Raw genomic sequence first — 21,652 nt, 5'->3', positions numbered from 1 at the left:
ATTGATTTAAGGGCATTCCAACGTTCAATATGATCATCCTAACGCATGCCTATAGCTCAATGTACCAGCAAGTTCACACGATATTAAATAACTCAAGTAACCTCGACACGACTCACTATCACCAATCACCTCCATCGGTATTTCCACCCCTTGCATTACCGTATAACACCATGAGGATTACCGTGTCACCACCCCTTGCGTTACAGTGATCCCTAACAACTCAGATCACCGTATTACCACCCCTTGCATTACGGAACCGCCTAAGTCTTTGTATTACCACCCCTTGCGTTATGAGACTTCATAAATCAATTCCTGACACAAACAACTATTTCCTTACTCGATATACAAGCTATGACCTTCCCAAGACCACAATCAAACATGAAATATGTTACGACATGCTAACTATATCACATATATGCCATAAACGTTCATAAACATTTGACCAATCAATAATATGCGAAATAACAAGTTTTAATCAATTAGACCCTCATCATTTGTTACTTACGGAGGGCCTAAGGATCACGAATAACATCAATTAATCATAGGAGATCAATTAGATAAGCAAAAGACGGGCTAGAAGGTATCCAAAAGGGTTTAGAATCGATTGGGATTGAAACGATCGAAGAAACACAAACAACATTGAAGTTGTCCAGAACAACAAGGGGTATTAATACCCCTAAGTCAGGTATCAATACCCGGCAGGCTGGAAGTCAAGAGAATGATGGGGTAATGATACCCTAATTTTGGGTATCAATACCGCGCTGTTTCAGAGCGATTTTCTGCAGTTTTAACAGACATTCAAGCACCAAAGGGGGCGATCCAAGCACGATTTCTACATCATTTCAACATATATACACATAAAAGAGGTAAATAAAAGTCCCAACGTCGAGATGATAACAAAGATCTCCGAGATTAGAACAAGCCCAAGCTTTCTTGAGCTTTAAATCTTGGATTCAAGCTTAGAGACACGATCGGAAGGCCGGAGGGAGGTTGATTATTGAAGTTTTTTGCAAGATTGAGTGAGGTTTTGAGTGAGAGGAAAAGAAAGAGAGAAAGATCGGCTGGAGAGAGGGTGGGACGACAGAGAGAGATATGAGGAATGGAGATAAAAATGATCTCCTACTTCTCACACACCTCTATTTATACCCATATACTCCCTTCGTCCCATTTTTATAGTCCATTTTCGTTTTTCGTGCCGTTCTTTTAACGCTTATATCTTTCAATATAAATCTCCAAAAATATGCAATGTGGATCTTGTTTGATAGTTCTCGACTAGATCTATAACACAAAGTTTTCAAAATTATGAAAAACATTGTAGATTGGAAGATATAAACGTAGAAAGAAAGACACGAAAAACGAAAATGGACAATAAAAATGGGATGGAGGGAGTATCTTTTATTCACACCTACACTCCTTCCACTCTCTATTCTTTCACTTCAATCCCCAATCTAATTAATCACTAATCATGCCATACTTTCTCAATTAGCCATTTAACTATTGTTTCAAAAATTAAAGAAAATACGGATCTCTACACTCCGACTTCATCAGGCTCTTGCCTTATGATTGTAACCAGCTCCGCGCCTCGGTTCTCTCATCTCAAGCTCTGCACTCCAGTTACTGGCCTCGTGCCCCCAATTCTCAAAATCGGCGTCCGATTTAGAAGATGGCTTGGATTCCACTCCAATTACATCAATTCCATTAAGCTCATTCACAAGGATAGGCTACCCAACCGAGCTCCCCTCAGTCAAAATAAGGATGATCATGAAAAGTGGGTGAGTCGATTTCTTTTCATGATCATCCTTACTTTGACTGAGAGGAGCTCAGTTGGGTAGCATATCCTTGCAAATGAGCTTGATGGAATTAATGTAATTGGGGTGGAATCCAAGCCAACTTCTGGATCGGACGCCGATTTTGAGATTTGGGGGCACGAGGCCAGTAACTGTAGTGCGGAGCTTAAGATGAGAGAATCAAGGCAGAGAGCCGGTTACGATCATAAGGCAAGAGTATGGGTGTGCACAGGTCAGGCGGGTCAGGTTTGACCCAAACCCGACCCGACATGTTGAGTAACAAATATTTTAGGCCCGCAAACCGAATTGAATAGGTGCAACAACCGTCCGCGAGCCCGATTCTTTACGTCGGGTCGAGTCCGACCAAAAATTGAATTAATCTTCATGAATTAGTCGGGTCAGGTAAGATACGCACCAACTTGCACCCCGAACTGAAATCTAATTTTTAACAAAAATTAAACTGCACCTGTCCGAACCACATGTTCGACCCCGCCCGAGATAGTTCGGGTCGAGTCAGGTTCGCGGGTGGACGATTTTTTTGCATAGGCCTAGGCGAGAGCGATGAAGTCGGAGCCGGTTACAACAATAATTTATACAAGGTGTGAGGAATAACTTTGAAGCAAAATGAAAGAAAATTCTTTAACCTACGGGTTCCTGTCTTATTTTGATAAGTTTTATGGCTTTCTAACACATGTAAGATTTGGGTAGTTTCAAGGGTGTTCCGTTGTCAAAAGGGCACCAGCCCATCATAGGCGGTAATCAGGTGATTCCTTCTTTAATACTATACCACTAGGTACAAGTGACTGCGGAGTTTGCTGAAACCCCTAACATAGCCCGTGACATACTGGGATATTAGGTGCACTCAACGAAGTTGCCCGCTTGATGCATATGATACAAGAATTAAATAAAGCAAGTATTAATCTTATGTCGAATTTTCTGGTTATGGCTCAAAAGTCCTTAGCAGAGTCGCCAAAAACTGTAGACACCTCCCAAACGGAGCATTGCCATACAGATTGATCATATTTATGTTTGGTTCCACTTCATAAACTAAGATCGTGGATATTCCCATGGCTAGGAATATCTCTATACGATCGCGGTTATCATCAAAATAGAGTCGCCATCTAGTTTATAAAAATTAGGAAAAACAGATAGAGATTCCAGGTACGGAAGCCAAAAGTACAATAAAGGGAAGGTATTAGGCACCCCGTTTTGCCCAGCCGTGAGACTAGCCCATAATTATTCGACATACAATTAATGCTTGCTTCATTCAATTCTTAACATGTAATCTATTTTTATGCCATTAAATAGTTAATGGTGAGCCAAGATAGTAATTGAAAGCATGCATCAAAATAACCAGAAAACAAACAGACTGTCCTAGAGAATGGATCCCGCGGCCAATGAATTGATGTCACGGCCGAGGGATCCTTCTGGATTGATGTACCGGCCGAGAGAATGATATCTCAGCCGATCTTCTTCCTCACACCAGAACAAATAATTAATTGAAAATCAGAACGCTGTGATTTTAAGTACAGACACATAAAAATAGACAAACCATAGGCCTTTGTGCCTCACCACCTTGATCCCTCAATTGGTTGATTGTTTCGGATTGAGGGTGATTGACTGATTTGTTTTGCGAAACCCTAGGATTGGGGTTTGTACTTCGAAGTTTGATTGCTAGGATTGCGGGTACCTTCAGGATCTTAGGGCTTTTATAGAGAGAGTATTTCTGCAGGGTTTTGTGGCTACTGAGTGTGTATTGTTATTATATTTCAGAACCCTAAGGCGGCCCCTTTATATAGACACCAGATAACATCACTCCAACGAATCACAATGCACGAATTAATAGGAAGTATATGATCACAAGATCTCTTCTCAAAATCTTCTTTCGTAGCTCGAAAGAATCGAAAAATGGCTGCTAGGGTTTTGAGCATTAGATCAAACGATTGAGAAAACATTCCAAAATCTGGAAAAAGGATGATCTGGCGGCCGAAAAATGGATCTGGCGGTCGAGGAATTGTTCTTGCGGGCGAGGGATCAATCTCTCAGAGAGATTTTCAAACAACATGTTTCACGGGTGAAAGAATGATGTAGAGGCTGTGAGATCGATCTTGCGGCCGATACATGTATTTTGCTAGGATGATGTATTTTTGTCTGAAATGCTATTTGGCTCTGAATTGGGCCCTCTTAGTGGCTAAAAGTACTCACCAAAAGTTCATGGGCCTATGAGAAGTCAATCAACAATCATTGTATCTATTCATCATCGGGATGGTCTCCAAGGTGGGACTTGAAATAATCGTTAGGCCAAATTAGGGTGTCTACAACAAGAACTTATTTGTAGTTGTGGTAAGGCAGTGAGTATAGTTATTGAAATGGTAACTATGCCCAGATTTTAGCAAGCACACCCTTTTTATATAGTAAGTATTGCTATAAAAATGAGAAGTATGCCCAGATTTCTTTAAGTTTGGTTATTGAAATAGTAAGTATGCCCATATTTTAGTAAGTACATCCTGTTTATATGGTAAGTATTGCTATAGAAATGGGTAGTATGCCCAAATTTTTATAAGTATGGGTATACCCAGATTTCTGAAATGATACAACATGTTCATGGCACACCAAACAACACCACAAAGATACTAACCAAGGTCACCATTTATCAAACACAAAGAGCCACCAAGTTTACAAAAAGGTAACATTTGCCATATCAAGTTTATAACAAAAGCCACCAAGGCACATTGCATTCATCAAGTTTATAACATGATTGAATTGCAGCATTTGTCATATCATTGTTTGTCTCCATAATTGAATTTTAACTACATTTGTAATAAAAAAGAACTACAATTGTCATCAAATTATCCTTCTAGTGTTGCGCGGTATTTTTGTTGAGCCTTTCGGATATTAGTGTCCAAGAAAACCAGATCCACTAGTGCTATTGGAGGGAATCACATCGCTCCACCTGCCAGAAAAAATAATGTAAGAGCTACAACCGCTGGTAAAGTAAGAAGCAACTCCAAAAGTGCAACTAAGAGTCAATTAGTGGAGAACAATAAGATGTTGGTGCAGACAATTACAAGACATCTCCAATAGCTGAAAAATGACAACCCTCCTAATTCTGATAGCTTCAACCCAACCATTTAGCTAGTTCTAAGAAAAAACCCGTGCATCACGCACGAACTCATATTTTTTTTCCTCTAATAAAAAGTACGTAAAAACAATAGCGTTCACCCTATGAAAAGAATGATACATAAATATTCCATCACAAAATAGATGGCGTTTTTCCTCCAAATACTTGCACTTGACCCTCCGTCCAAATCGCGATGGGTTTGTCAACTGCTTGTCAAACTTGTATGGGCTCAATGCCTCCCCTGCACTTGCCCCTACTGAAAACACCCAGTTCATGGCATCAACCCATAACCCATGGAAAGGTTTTGAGCACCCACTAAACTATTGGCAAGGATTTGACCCACCTATCAGCGACTTGGATGCATGGTCAATTGTGACAATGTACTGGACACCGAACAAGAAGAATACTTCAACGTTTCCAAGAAGGTTATTCAATGCCAGTTGGACTGCTGGGACAAGTGCTGATGATGAATGACCGGAGCCCCGAAAGCTAAAAGAAAATTAGACAATAAACCAAAAGTAAGACCAAAACAACTTGAACTTTGATGATAACAACTTGAATTTTTACCAATGACACTGATGGAGAAAATCCAAATAGGGGGAAAAAAACTCCCTTAGTCGAACTTTACCAATGGCACTAATGAAGAAAATCCAAAGAGGGGAAAAAAAACTCCTTTAGTTGAACTGAAATTGAACTTAAACAGAAGCGCTTCATATGGTTGACTTGAGCAAAAAGCGTGCACCTACTTTTGTCCAAATTAATGCAGTCATACAACAAATTACCATGGTTGACTTAAGCAAAAAGCGTGCACCTACTTTTGTCCAAATTAATGCAGTCATACAACAAATTACCATGGTTGACTTAAGCAAAAAGCGTGCACCTACTTTTGTCCAAATTAATGCAGTCATACAACAAATTACCACTCCGATTGTCACGCCCTTGATTTTCAACATAAATAAATAATCCATTTCAATAATAATCTTTACATAATATAGATATTACCCAAAAGAGAGTTCCCAAATGATCACTTACAAAATCAAGTCCCCAAGTGTTAAGATTTACAATTTTGGCACTACGGCCCAAATTCCATAGTTAGTCAAAGACGGTAAATTTAGAGATTACAAGATATTTAAAGTTAAAAGAGTTCAAATAAATTTACAATTACATCTTATCAAGTGGTCATACAAAAGATGATGTTCCACTTCTCAATGACGGCTTTGAAAAGATATGAAGTCAAGCATGCACAACATGCACTCCGTGTTAAGATCCTTGAGATGTACCTGAAATTGATGATAGATTGAGCTACACTAGTCCAGTAGAGAATTCTATACTCAAGCTATATGTAAATGCGATGAAACATGCAATAAGAGTAAATGATTTCCGATAAACGATTAAGAGAGTACAAGGGGCACTGCAATGAACCGATGGACTACAACCACGGGATTCCATACGCCATAAAGATATCCTTAACCATTCATACATTAAGCTAGATAACCTACGTCAATTTCTCAAACCATTTTAAGACCCTCAATGAACACCACAATTTGCTTCCTCATTTTTTACCATTCATTATTAGTCCCCTTTTCATAAAAAGAACATTCCTTTTTGATTGCCAAAAACAATTTTGAGAAAAACTCTCGACCTTTATGGTTAAGCTCCGTTGATTCGAACTTGTATACCGGAATTCGTTGATTTGTGCTCAAATACCGGAACCGTTGATTCGCTGAAGAATACCGGAGGATTTTTCATAAAAAAAAAATCATTTTTCCAAAACCAAATTCCTTCTTTTTCAAAAAAAAAAAATTTGATGAAACCAATCGTTTATTTCTTTTTTTTCAACTGTTACAATCTCCAGCAATACACAGCCCAAACAACAACATGAACTTCTATAATAAATCATAAATTCCTTCATCATGTGAAACATTTAACTATATTACCACACCTTGCGTTATATTGAATTCTCTCCACCTGGGTTTCCGCATTACCACACCTTGCGTTGCAGGCCCTCTAGATTCTCCGCATTATCATACATTGCGTTGCAAGACCCTCAATTCAAAATTCACAACTCACACATACATACATGCACTATCAATCCGTATACAAAATGACAATATTTTCCAAGGTCACATTCCTTCGTTCATCATCACACAAGGTATCACAAACTCACAAACATGTCTTATTGTATGTTAATAAATATCTTAAGTTCATGTTATACCTCTAAGTTTATCATGACGCACTTCGTCAAGTTCCAAACCCACAAATGACTCCACGACATACCATCCACTAGGTTCTAAACGAGTATCTTATAGAACGAGTGCCAAGGAACCTAGGGAGATCAACAAGATGAAGCACGAGGATACAAGTCACAATACTACCCATCGTATCACTAGACAAGGTCATGTCTACTCATAACACTTATCACATTACCCCTTATAGCCCACGGTACTCCTATCAACCTTACGGTACATTCTCTATCCAACGACACTAATATCATACTCTAATGAGTGCCAAGAGACAAGATCGAACAACAAGGCATTAGGACACAAGAAATCATGTTCAAGAGTGACTTAAACATGTTCCATTTATATAGGGAGTCATTACGATGGAACGATAACAACCTTTGGAGTAGGTAGACTGACACACCTCCACTCTTATGGTCATAACTTTCTGTGTACTTATAATTTTAAGACGGTTTTAGTGGCAAATGAAAGCTGACTTCAAGACCTTTGAATCGATATAAGTTTTGCATGAAATGGACATCGGATGAGGATGTTATGGCCGTTTGAAGTTGGGCTGAAACTCAGAAAGTGAGCAAAATTTCCAGAGAGGGGAAAGATTGATCCCTCCTCTAATGAGGATCGATCCCCAAGGGCAAAATTCCAGATTTATGAGGGATCGATCCCCCCTTCCCCAGGCAATTTTGGGCGATTTCAACAGATTTTTGATAGACTTCAAGGACACGAAGGAGGACGATCTAAACTCGATTAAAGCATGAAATCAACTCATAAACACATAGAATGAGTAAGAAATCCCTACCTCGAGGTTAGAAGCTTCAAACACGAGACCAACGAATGAGCCCTAGCTTCCAAAGCTCCGGAATCAACCAAGTACTCCTCTTCCAAGCGAAACCCACGAAATACAAGCTCGAGACTATGATTGAGAGATGGAATGGAGGTGAATCTATGTGATTTCGGGGTGATTAAGTGAAGTTTGGTGAGAGACAGAGAGAGAGGAGAGAGGGCCGAATGGAGAGAGAGGAGAGCGGGGTGTGTGTGTCGTGTGTTAGAGAGAGAGAAAGATATATGGGATTTTGATTTTCTACACACTCACCCATCTATATATACTAGGATACACACAAATCACACTTGTTCTCCTTTCAATTACAATCCTATGACATTAACCCCAATTCACATAAACTTATATCATTTTGTATTTTTCCTCAATTTCCAATATCAAATAAATCCGTAAATATTTTTTCAGAAATTATGGGTCTCTACTGATGTTGGACATAGAACAGCCCCCATAATGAACAATACAAATGCAACTTGAAATCATCATCATCGTCATTTGTTTTAAATCCCGTACATTGGCGAATCCCCTACATTCTCTCAACAACATTTTCTTTATTTTAAACAACATTTTCTTTGTTTTAAATCCCGTTTGAAAGGACAAAAAGGGTAAACTCTCTCTCAATAGCATTTATCCATGTACCCAGTAATCGATGGGTCTCTTTTTTGAACTGTTAAATTCAACATCCAAAGAGAGAGGGAGAGAGTGTGTTATCTTGTCGTTGGTTTCGGGGCTTTGGAGGTCAGGAGGTATAGCAGTTGTGGAGGTTTCTAGCCTTGTTCAGAGGAGCACAGGAGAAAGAGATGAAAGAGATGAAAGGCATCGGGTGTCTACGTTAGGGAGCTTTGGAGGAGGCGTGGAGCTGTGTTTGAGAGGGGTGGGAGCTATGGAGTTTTCGACTGACTGTGGAGGCGTGAGAAGAGAGAGACAGGATGGAGGAGGGGTGAAAATTAGGGCTTTCAATTTCAGTCAAAAAAGTAACCGGGATAGTAGATAAATGAGAGAGAGGGGGAGTTTTCTACCAATGGCTGAGATTAAACCCATAGCATCCAACGGCTCAAAAACAATGGGAGTATGGTGCTCCCAAACTGCTTGGGAGCGCCACAGCCGGACGCCACATGTAGTAGTAATTACTTCAATATTTAACACTGTATTTTCCTTATTTTACCGCGCACAAAGGTAATCACAAGGGAAAAAAAAACCAAGAGTAATGATTTTAATTATTTGTAGATTGTAGTGCTTATGGTCTGAATTGAGTTGAGTTTTGTTCACCCTCCACTTAAGAGCGTGAACAAACCTCTTTTTCTTATGGGAGCCTTGTTGAGAAGGACACACTACAGGGTTCAACGTGTAATTAGTCCACCTAAACTTTTCATAGTGGTTCCAGTCCTTATATGGACACGCGTTCCAAAAATACCCAGTATACACGTGTTTCTGTCACCGTCGTTTTCATCATCATTGTAATGGAGTCTCTGCATGTGTTTACATTGTGATATTACTATCTCTTACTTTATCATTTGTTGTAAAATACAACCAGAAAATATTTTCGATAAGATAACATTATCTCTTTATTCAGTTTGTGAGATACCAACACTATTTATCTAAGATATTGATAAATCTTGCTTTATTTTTGCCGATACACTATATTTTTGGCAAATAGAGTTGTCCTCTACTTTATTTGTGAATTGAATTGGCTGCGATACTATTATCTCATCTGTTTTAACAGAAAAAATGACAGATAACATGTTAAATATTGTGTAATGAAGTATTTGCATATGTTTACATTGTGATATTACTATCTCTTACTTTATCATTTGTTGTAAAATACAGTCAGAAAATATTTTCGATGAGATAATATTATCTCTTTATTAAGTTTGTGAGATACCAACACTATTTATCTGAGATACTGTTATCTCTTGCTTCATTTTAGCTTATACACTATATTTCTGGCAGATAGAGTTATCTTTTAGCCTATTTGTGAATTGAATTGGCTGAGATACTATTATCTCATCTGTTTTAACAAGAAAAATGACAAAAAAACATGTTAAATATAGTGAAATGGAGTTTTCACATGTGTTTACATTGTGATATTAATATCTCTTGCTTTATCCCTAAGTTTATTTGTGAATTGAATTGGTTGAGATACTGTTATCTCATCCGTTTTAACAATATCTCAACCAATACATTTCAGCCAGTAAAATTCACAAAAATTAAAAGAGATAACGCTATCTCAAGAGGAAAAACAACTGGAAGAGGAAGAAGAAGAAGAAAAAAAAATGAGGAGAAAGAAGACGAAAAAGAGGTGAAGGAAGAGGATGTTAAACCAAAAATGGCAGATAGAGTTATCTCTTAGCTTATTTGTGAATTGAATTGGCTGAGATACTATTATCTCATCTGTTTTAACAAGAAAAATGACAAAAAAACATGTTAAATATTGTGAAATGGAGTTTTCACATGTGTTTACATTGTTATCTTAACAAAAACAGTCTCAGTATCTACCAGAACAAAGAAATAGATATAATGCTATCTCAGCAAATAAACAAAAATAGAAAGAAATAATAGTATCTCAGCAAATACAGTTCACTGTGATACACATATCTCAGCAACAATAATTTTTGTATTTACCAAAATAAAGCAATAGATAATGTTATCTCAACAAAAAAAAATTTCAGTATCTACCAGAATAAAGCAATAGATAACGCTATCTCAACAAATAAACTCTATAAATACAAAAATAGAAAAACACAGCAAAAATCAAAACAAATACTGAGACAGAGAAGAACACAACGACAGAGAAACATCACCACAGAGATCGCAAACAAAAAAAACTCCGAGGACAAAGATCGTGATCCTGATCGGGAGAGATCGTCACAAAGGGAACAAGATCGCGATCGCAACACAGAATCGAGATCGTGATCCAGAACTGAGCTGTGATCGCGGGAAGAGAGAGAGAGAGAGAGAGAGAGAGAGAAGGAGACAGCGAGAGAGAGATGCAGTCAACGAAAAATGCTGCTACTTTAGATTTTTCTGACGCTGACGGCCTCCACATGACTTTCGTCTTCTACAACCATCTCTGGCGCCGGGCGTTAGCATTCATCACCGGCGATTGTAAATTGCAACTGAATTTTCGGCGACTTCCAATGGGACGACGACTCCCGGCTACGCCAGTGGCCGATCAAAGATGTTTGGGGTAGTTTGTGTGGCGACTGGCAAGGGTAATGGTGTGAAACGACGAAGGTTGCTGGACTCGGACTCGGTCGGAAATGGTGGAAACGGACAATGCCGGAGTCGGTCGGGTAGTTTATTTTTTTATTTCGTCTTTCCGTAACATTGAAAAACTAAAAAATAAAACATTATATAGTACACCTAGTCAGGGCATTTTCGTCTAAAAATGGATTGTAGACCTAATAAATGTACAGTAATGGACCTTCACCACTATTACACATTAGGCTGGACTAAACACCCAAAATCACCTTCAAAACGGATCCTAGCCCAATTTACCGTTAATATTAAAGGCTCCGTTCCGGAACCAAAAATAAGTTTTATTTTTTAAGAAGGCAATTTCAAGCTCAAAAATTATGGATTTATTGAAATCTAAAAATATGCAATATGGATCTTGTTTGGAAGATCTCGATAAGATCTTTTATACGATGCAAAAAAAAATTGAAAAATTATTTTTCACTTACTTTATTTTTGAGTTTGAAAATGTAGAATAAGCTACTTATTTTTTAAAAAAGTTTCTGGAACGGGCCTAAGAAAGAAAACAATTTATTGGTGAGACATCCATTCATTTAAAATAGGTTTCCTTTCTTATTATTAGTATTAAGAAAACAAATGAAAAAAGCAAAAAAAAGGATACAGCGCTCAGCTTTAAAATTCAAACGGCAACTTCCCCATTCTCATCACAGCCAAAAAAGTCAGTCCCCTCTCTCTCTCAATGGCGACGACGGGAAGGGTTCCCGGGCTTCCTAGGTCGTCCAACAATGGCGTCCCGTGCAAAACCGAGACCAGATTGGTGATCCTCGCAGCGAGTGCTTTAATTCCCTGGCAGCAAGGTCAAGATTGGAGAAAGTTGATTTCCGGGCAACTTTGGGGGTTTTCTCTTTTGAGGCAGGAGTTCTTGCTAAATGTGTGGATATGGGTCGGTAAAGTAATGATATACTCATATCTTATGTTTTCTCCCAAAACCCTAATCAACACCAGGCTTGGATCAAGACAAAGAACAGCGGAAGCGCGCAGACGAACCCTAATTACCAAACCCTACTGGCTTTCAAGCCTCGCCAGGTATTGCTCGCCGAGAGAAACACTAAGGTGACGACGATGAAGCAATGCAGCAACTGCGAAACCCTAGCCCTGAATCCTGATCAGAAGCCCTTCTTCTCTAATCGGTCCTCGGCTACCCCGATCGCAATGGCTTCTCCAGAGCTCTCAAACGCTTACTTTCCGAAGCTCAAATCGAGGTATCCTTGCCTCGTTACTTCATCTCCATATACATGCATGTAAAGACTGATTTACATATAAATTTGATGCTGCTCAGTTTGTGTATTTTTCAGGCCTCAGAGCAAGTTCAATAGTAGTCATTTTTGGTGCTGAACCCATAATTTGGAACCAGAGAATAGAACTTTGAGCTCCGATGCGGAGCCAAATTTTGGTTCAATATTTGTATGTAATAGTCAATAACCGTGCTCCAAACCCTAGCCCGACACCATTGTTTCATTCATGCTACCATTGACGCCATATGTGTTGGCGGCGTGCCGTTGCGAGGGCCGCGGATGCCTGGGTTGTAGCAATGACGGTGCGTTGTCGTTTCTACTCCGGTCAAACTAGCCATTCTGGGACATGTCTGTGGAGTCGGGCTTGGGTTCATCAGCTGAGGGCGGAAATATCAGAGGAACTCCCACCCATGGTGGACGCTACGTCCAGTACAATGTCTACGGTAACCTATGCTACGTCCTGTCGGCCGCGGTGCTTACGGTATCATTTGGTAAGGGCCTGTACTCGATTCCAGCTGTGTTGTAATTCTGTACTCGCATCTCTTGCTTCATGGAATTGAGGTTTTTGAGAACTTGAGATTTTATTTTTTGTTCTCAATAACAGGAAGTGATATTATGTAGTTTTGGTGAATAGTGGTGCGCGATATCCATGTGATGTTACAATGAATTAGAAACCAACGTGTCCTTTGGATCATGCTTCATCTGTTGTGGGTATTTGGTTTGTTTTCGTTCTCGATTGATCTGTCTATCGTGCTATCTTGCGTCAATTTAATGAAGCAAGTTTCATAGGGGTTAACTTTTTCTAGGGCTATATATATTGTAAAGGATTTGGTCAAGGCCTCAGTTCTGGGGTTTTGCTCCCTCCTACTTCTCAGCTTCGAAGCATATTAGGTGCTAGTGCTGCCAAATCTTGTGGGGCCAGCCATACGTGACTGTCTTGGTTTTAGTTGGGCCAAAACTAGCCATTCTCAATTGCATGTTAGCACAGACGACAATAAGGATACCAACCGAACTCTTTCTGTTAATTCTTACATCGGTTGTGCTAATGGGTAGACTGATCCAGAAGTTGTGCTGTTAATTCTTTCTCTTTATGTTTTCTCCGACATTGGTGTATATCTATTATGCCCTAAATGTTAATTGTAAAATAAGGGTATGCGTGTGTGCATAGGTGTATGCATATATGTATATGTAAGTGGGTTGGGAATATGCTTGATTGGATTATGGTTGATGTGTTTGGTGAACTATTATAATCTTTCTCTTTACTTGTATACAGTTTGTGTTGATTAGAGGAGGTTATAATGCAGCAATTAATAAACCAAGAAGTTGTTTGGATATATTTATGCCCATCTTGTGTTCGATGAAATGCTGGTTGATAGAATAGTATTTGATGAGGATAACCTGGCTTTATTGTGTGATATTTTACCTAGATAATGGACTTTAGGGCATGTAGAGAAATGTTAGAGAGATGTGAATTTTTAGTTATGCGGCTTATGCCACCATGTGTTGATAGATGTTGTTATCATAATCGGGCATTTTTTGGAAATATGTATCTTTCAAATTGATCAAGTAGATATGAATGTGTTCCATTGAATATTGAGTTGGGAGCTCTTTGATTATTGTTAAAATGTTAGTTTTGTTGTGAATGGTGTTTTGATAGTGAAAGTTAGCTGTTGATAGAAACAACGAATGTAAAGTGATAATGGGAATGATCGAAATGGTACACGATATGAAAATGAATATTAACATGGATTTGTGTTTCAGCGAAATGTCAGAATGAGTTTTTTTTTTTAAATATCAAGAAGGGTATATAACAAGTGAAATTCATAAGGTGTACATTTGGGGACTATGATGTGTTAATAGGGGTATAATAAAATATGTTCACACTGGGGCTAATTCAAAATTCCTTAGCCCTTATGAGTGAGTTCTTCTGTGGCGTTTTGATTTAGAATAGAATGGCTACAGGCCTACAGTAAGACACTTTATTTTTCATGAATAAAGATGAGAAATCTATCTTTTGGATACAATAACTCTGTAAATGGGGACCTACGTAGTTTTTCGAGTATCATGCTTAATTAATCTTATCCATATATTTAGCTTGCATCCTACGGGCTTTGGCTCATGTGTTGTAACCATCTCAAGACCAAAAGAGGATTCAAGGACTTAAGAGGAAGGATTTATGGTTGATGACTCCTTTTTGTAGTATTTTGATGTAAACATTCAACCTATATTCTTTTGTAAGGCGATAAGGTCAAACTTAGCACTTTACGTATGAAATTTGTAATCTTGAACTTGGGACTCATGGTATTTAGATGTTATGATCGAGCCATGTGTATTTGAACTTTTTTAATATTTTAAGCATTGATTATGTAATCTAAATTATGAAGCTTGGTGTATATGTTGAAACTTTGTAGACATGGTGTATGTTCAAATGTTTGAGATAAAGTAACATGGTTCATATATCATTCTCCCCCCCCCCCCCCCGTGAAGAACAGGCAATTCCAAACGATCGACAGTGCATTGTTGTTCCTTCTCCGGTCAGAAGACCTGTCCGCTTACTGCAAGCTCTTGAAGTGCTTCGTTGTTGTCTCCGACAATGCCCCTCTTCTCTCTTCGTTTTATCCCGACTGTCGTTCGTCCCAACACGAGGTCTCTCCTAATCCTCTCTATTTTTGGTTGTACACAATATGGCATGATTGGTTACGGGGTAATTGTTGCGGTGTTTAATTTTATTTTTTTAGATACTTTATTCCACTATTCTATGCACGATTTGGATAGAGATAGCAGGGTTGTATAGATCGGTAAAAATTACATATGGACATGACGAAAACATATGGAAAACACGGTATATCCCTGTGCATTGGCCTATGCGTTTCAAATGAAAGAGATGATCTTTGGCCCATTTACTTTCTGCACATGTTTCATGTTAAGCATCGAGAGAAAAAATGAAAATATTGAGGGTGTCATAGGTGAGGCAGATTCCGATATAGCATGTTTAGGATTTGATGTGAACAACATTGTTGTCCAGTTCACACGTTCATACAACTGGCTAGGTTGTGCTGTATTTATTTATTCTCTCTGAGTTGGTTTACTCATGATTTATCATTTTCTTTTTTTCTCTGTGTTTGCTTGAGCAAGGGTATGTTAAGAATATATATACTACCAAATTGTGCTGTAGGAGTGGCCCTCATTGAGTACTAGATAGGTATCTGTTTGACCTTGCATTTACGTGTAACCAAAGATGGGTCTAGCTTCGGTTTAAGAGTGAAGGTGCCTATAATTCTTTATCTGGATTCTGTCATTGTGGGAGGTGTCTAATTATCAGGAAACTAGTCATAGATACAGTTATGCACCTGGATATGTAGTTCTGCTAGTTTTGATGCATTCATTATCCCCCAGGTGACCAAACAACGGTTACACCCCTTCTTACTAAACTCTGCTTGATGACACGATCTATGACTAGGGAAAGAATTAGTCTACTGAAACTTTGCCCTCCATGTACGTTACTTGAAGTGGGCAAGGTCAGAACATTTCATCTAAGTCTTTTTTTATCCATAATCAAATAAGATAATTGATCCTGGCCCACCATACCTATCATGTATAGAATGCTTAGTCGGTATGCTGTAGTATTATGTGCATGAGATACACCAACAACTTCATATTGTTTGGGTTTGTTCCTTGTGTAAATGATTCACATTGACTTAGTGATCTGACTTCTTGGGTACTGCATTCGTCTTGTGTAGAAAATTGATGTAGAATTCTTGATTCCATTTGAAAGTATCTGTGATTTAACGTGGTAGGCACTGGAAGCGACAAAGCTGGTGTTAGATATAATTAGTAATAAAAGAACTGATGCATAGTTCTTAGAGAGGATGATGCTAGAGATTGAAGGGCGGGCCCAAACTAGCCATTCTCAATTGCATGTTAGCGCAGATGACGATAAGGATACCAACCAAACTCTTTATGTTAATTCTTACATCGGTTGTGCTAATGGGTCGACTGATCCAGAAGTTGTGCTGGTTAAAACACAAGAAACTGATCTTTTGGTGGAGTTGCTTGGGAAAATTTTATGACAGGTGGCCAATTTTTTTTAATATGTTCATATTCCTTTAATTTCTTTTCTCATCTCTCCTTAATCTAATAAAGTATACGCAACTCTTGGGTTTTTCTTATTGCATGATATACATACCTACGTGTATTATTCACATATTTTAATGAATTTATGTAAAGGAGCAAGTTGTCAGTCAACGTGTGTGGTGGGTTTGGAGGATTGGGTGGATCGAAATCGTTTACATGCTAAACTAACCAACTTGGCTGAGGCAGGTTAGGTTGGGTTCAATTTGGCGGCACCCAGTCTAGAAAATCTATTAAGCCTTTTAGGTTGTCTCGTATGTGGGTTGTGTGTCAGATAATTAGGTTTGGCCAATTTATTTCTGAAGTACGATTGGATTTTATTGCCACATAAAGCAGCAACAAAAAGGATGTAAAGTCATTTAAGTTACAATTTTGAGTCTTGTAATAAAAGTGATAATGTATTTCTTGCATGAATATGCTACATGATTTCTAATGGAATAACTTGTTCACAGGTTGACTGGCGGGTAAGTTCAATTTTTTAGCCCGTTGATGTTTGACAACCAATGTATCTACGTGCAGGTTGTTATTGGTGTACCCCAGTGCCATAGTGTAATCATGGAATCAAACCTCATTCAGTCAGGGTGGGTTTGGTTGAGGTGATGGGTTTGGGTTGGAAATGCCACCTCTAGTTAGCTATAGTAGTCTTAAAGTAGGCATGTAAAATATTGTAGCGGTAAAACATCTACATCTATGGTTTTGGGCCTTTAAATAAACAAGATCTTTAACTTCAACAAATGATTGAGATAAGAGCAATCCATGCCCAGTGGGCCATAAAGAAATTACAGAATGAAACAAGTCTCTAAAGCTGAGTGGCCTATGCAAATGTTGTCATTTATAAAGATTAACAATTGGATTTTTTCTTTGATATAGGTTGAAAGTGATGGAGGATCTGATATTTGGGGACTATATGGAAGTTGGCACAAACTTAAAGGTGATCCCTCAATGTGCTCCGAGGCTCATCTAAAGCAAGTTATGTTACGCCCTACCTTTTCTTTTTCCAAATAATATATTTTTTTTAAAATTCGGCATTTATAGTACGATCCTATTTAACTATTTTGTGCACATTAGAGGTATAATTGTCATTATTATGGATTGAAGGGTATAAGTCTAATTAATTTATGTAATTAGTGGTGTACCATAATTAATTACTTTAGGTAATCAATCGGCTAGAAGTAAGGGTTTTGTGAGTTATGAGTAGTTTTATAAAGTTACGCTTAAGGAGATATTCACATCATACTAGGGTTATATTTTGATAGAATATTGAAAAGGCTTTTTGAGAGAGAGCATCAACCATAGTCTTAGGGTTCTTTGGAGCCAATATTACATCACGGTTTTTGAACTCGTTCTTGATCTAGCGTCGGGGTACGTAATATTATTTTGGTTTGTTTCCTTTCTTTGGAGAAGTAACATTTTTAGAGGGGATCAAGTTATTGGGTTGCCTGTTTTGGTATTTAATTTACTTGGGAGAATATGTGATTTTGGTGGAGGATTGTTATGAGAGAGAGAGAGAGAGAGAGAGAGAGAGAGAGAGAGAGGGGGGGGGGGAGTGTTGGAGGTTTTGGTGATGTGTATGTATGCGTGGATGTACGGGGTGAGTTGGGGTAGTTTGCGTTTTTGACTTCTGCTTATGTATAGTATATACACAACGAATCTAGTTTTATTGTAGAGTATCAAGAGTCGGTGAAGCTTTGGTGGTTTTGGTGATGTGTGTGTATGTGTGGTTGTACGTGGTGTGTTGGGGTAGTGTGTGTTTGAGTTCTGCTTGTATATCGTATACACAAAGAATCTAGTTTTATTGTAGAGTATAAATCTAGTTTTGTTGGTTGAATATTTTTAAAAGGAACAAGAGGCTGTAGAACTTGGAAGTAGTTTTTGGTACGTGGATACTTGAGAGTTGAATTAGTTTTAAGGATAGTTAATTACTTTTAGGGTAGCGGTAAGTTGCTCTAGGTAATATTATATATGAAACAGTTAGTGATTCCATATGGTTCATTATGTACAGGTTAGTCTCTTGTTGCGTGTAAGTATTCCATGTCTATATGATCATCAATGATATGCCTACATTTTCTTTTTCCAAATAATTTTTATTTCTAAAAATTCGGCATTTATAGTACAATCATATTTAACTATTTTGTGCACATTAGAGGTATAATTGTCATTATTATGGATTTGAGGGTATAAGTCTAATTAATTATGTAATTAGTGGTGTACCATAATTGATTACCTCAGGTAATCAATTGGCTAGAAGTAAGGGTTTTGTGAGTTATGGGTAGTTTTATAAAGTTACTCTCACGGAGATATTCACTCCATACTAGGGTTATATTTTGATAGAATATTGAGAGGCTTTGGGAGAGAGAGCATCGGTCATAGTCTTAGGGTTCTTTGGAACCGATCTTACACCATGGTTTTTGAACTCATTCTCGATCTTCCGTCGGGTTACGTAATATTATTCTTGTTTGTTTCCTTACTTTGGAGCAGTAACATTTTTAGAGTAGATCAAGTTGTTGGGTTGCATGTTTTGGAATTTAATTTACTTTGGAAAATTTGTGATTTTGGTGTTGGATGAGAGAGAGAGAGAGAGAGAGAGAGAGAGAGAGAGAGAGAGAGAGAGAGAGGAGTGTTGGTGGTTTTGGAGACGTATTTATGTATGCGTGGCTGTAGGTGGTGAGTTGGGGTAGTGTCCGTCTTTGACTTCTACATGTATATAGTCTATGTAAAGAATCTAGTTTTATTGTAGATTATGAAATGACGGTGAAGTGTTGGTGGTTTTAGTGATTTGTGTGTATGTGTGACTCTACGTGGTGAGTTGGGTTAGTGTGTGTGTTTGACTTCTTGTTGTATATAGTATACACAAATAATCTAGTTTTATTGTAGAGTATAAATCTAGTGTTATTGGTTCAATGTTTTTTTAAAGGAACGTGAGGCTTTGGAACTTGTAAGTGGTTGGTACGTCCGTACGTGGTTCAAACTACTTGGAGATAAAGAGTTTTAGGTTGGTAGTTGACTAGGGACTTGAGAGTTGATTTAGTTTTAAGGATAGTTAATTACTTTTTTGGTAGCCCTAAGTTTCTCTTGGTAGTATTATTTTTGAAACAATCAGTGATTTCTTATGGCTAGTTATGTACAGGTTAGTCTCTTGTTGCTTGTTAGTATTCCATGTCTATATGATGATCATCAATGTTACGCCCAACGTTTTTTTTTTCCTAATAATTATTTTTGCTAAAAATTCGGCATTTATAGTACGGTCATATGTTAACTATTTTGTGTACATTAGAGGTATAATTGTCATTATTATTAATTTGAGGGTACAAGTCTAATTAATTTTTGTAATTTGTGGTGTACTATAATTAAGCACTTTAGGTAATCAATCGGCTAGAAGTAAGGGTTTTGTGAGTTATGGGTAGTTTTATAAAGTTACTCTCAAGGAAAAATTCACAAACATACTAGGGTTGTATTGTAATAGAATGTTGAGAGAAGGCTTTGCGAAAGAGAGCATCAGCATAGTCTTAGGGTTCTTTGGAGCCGATCTTACCCCACGATTTTCGAACTCCTTTCCGATCTTCCGTCGGGGTACGAATTTTATTCTTGTTTGTTTCCTTACTTTGGAGGTATAACATTTTTAGAGGGGATCAAGTTATTGGGTTGCATGATTTGGTATTTAATTTACTTGGGAGAATATGTGATTTGGTGGAGGATTGTTATGAGAGAGAGAGAGAGAGAGAGAGAGAGAGAGAGAGAGAGAGAGAGGAGTGTTGGTGGTTTTGGTGATGTGTATGTATGCGTGGCTGTACGTGGTGAGTTAGGGTAGTTTGGGTTTTTGACTTCTGCTTATGTATAGTATACACAATGAATCTTGTTTTATTGTAGAGTATTAAGAGACGGTGAAGCTTTGGTGGTTTTGGTGATGTGTGTGTATGTGTGGCTGTACGTGGTGTGTTGGGGTAGTGTGTGTGTTTTAGTTCTGCTTGTATATCGTTTGCACAAAGAATCTCGTTTTATTGTATAGTATAAATCTAGTTTTGTTGGTTGAATGTTTTTAAAAGGAACATGAGGCTTTGGAACTTGGAAGTGGTTTTTGGTACGTGGATACTTGAGAGTTGATTTAGTTTTAAGGATAGTTAATTACTTTTAGTGTAGTCGTAAGTTGCTCTAGGTAGTATTATATTTGAAACAATTAGTGATTTCATATGGTTCGTTATGTACGTGTTAGTCTCTTGTTGCGTGTAAGTATTCCATGTCTATATGATGATCATCAATGTTATGCTCACATTTTCTTTTTCCAAATAATTTTTATTTTTAAAAATTCGGCATTTATAGTATGATCCTATTTAACTATTTTGTGCACATTAGAGGTATAATTGTCAATGTTATGGATTTGAGGGTATAAGTCTAATTAATTTATGTTATTAGTGGTGTACCAAAATTAATTACTTTAGGTAATCAATCGGCTAGAAGTAAGGGTTTTGTGAGTTATGGGTAGTTTTATAAAGATACTCTCAATGAGATATTCACAACATGCTAGGTTTGTATTTTGATAGAATATTGAAAGGCTTTGGGTGAGAGAGCATCAGCCTTAGTCTTAGGGTTCTTTGGAGCTGACCTTACACGTCGATTTTCGAACTCGTTTCCGATATTTGGTCGGGGTTCGTATTATTATTTGTGTTTGTTTCATTACTTTGGAGGTATAACATTTTTAGAGGGGATCAAGCTATTGGATTGCATGTTTTGGTATTTAATTTTCTTGGGAGAATCTTTGATTTTGGTGGGGGTTGAGAGAGAGAGAGAGAGAGAGAGAGAGAGAGAGAGAGAGAGAGAGAGAGAGGAGTGTTGGTTGTTTTGGTGATGTGTTTGTATGCGTGGCTATACGTGGTGAGTTGGGGTAGTTTTGTGTTTTTGACCTTTTCTTATGTGTTGTATACACAATGAATCTAGTTTTATTGTAGAGTATTAAGAGACGGTGAAGCTTTGGTGGTTTTGGTGATGTGTGGTTGTACGTGGTGTGTTGGGGTAGTTTGTGTGTTTGAGTTCTGCTTGTATATCGTATACGCGAA

The 21,652-nt window shown here is 38.0% G+C and overlaps 1 protein-coding gene across 2 annotated transcripts in view; it reads left to right on the top strand.

Moving 5' to 3' along the window:
* Positions 1-12,184: 12,184 nt before the first annotated feature.
* The window catches only part of LOC131334115 (uncharacterized), a 37,376-nt gene continuing 27,908 nt past the window's right edge, over positions 12,185-21,652 (top strand). The window contains exons 1-5 of one of the 2 annotated variants that reach the window (XR_009202053.1): positions 12,185-12,437; positions 12,531-12,961; positions 14,963-15,988; positions 16,268-16,543; positions 17,472-20,305. Coding sequence is in view for 1 of the 2 variants with exons in the window: in XM_058368993.1 (XP_058224976.1) it covers positions 12,716-12,961; positions 14,958-15,116; positions 17,472-17,570 (504 nt within the window). In the remaining variant the exon portion in view is untranslated. Of the gene's footprint in view, positions 12,438-12,530; positions 12,962-14,957; positions 15,989-16,267; positions 16,544-17,471; positions 20,306-21,652 lie in introns of those variants that run through there. The other variant, XM_058368993.1, reaches the window with a different exon arrangement.

Source organism: Rhododendron vialii, chromosome 7a (assembly GCF_030253575.1).
Source record: "Rhododendron vialii isolate Sample 1 chromosome 7a, ASM3025357v1".
Taxonomy (NCBI): Eukaryota; Viridiplantae; Streptophyta; class Magnoliopsida; order Ericales; family Ericaceae; genus Rhododendron; species Rhododendron vialii.
This window is presented reverse-complemented; position numbering and strand designations above follow the sequence as displayed.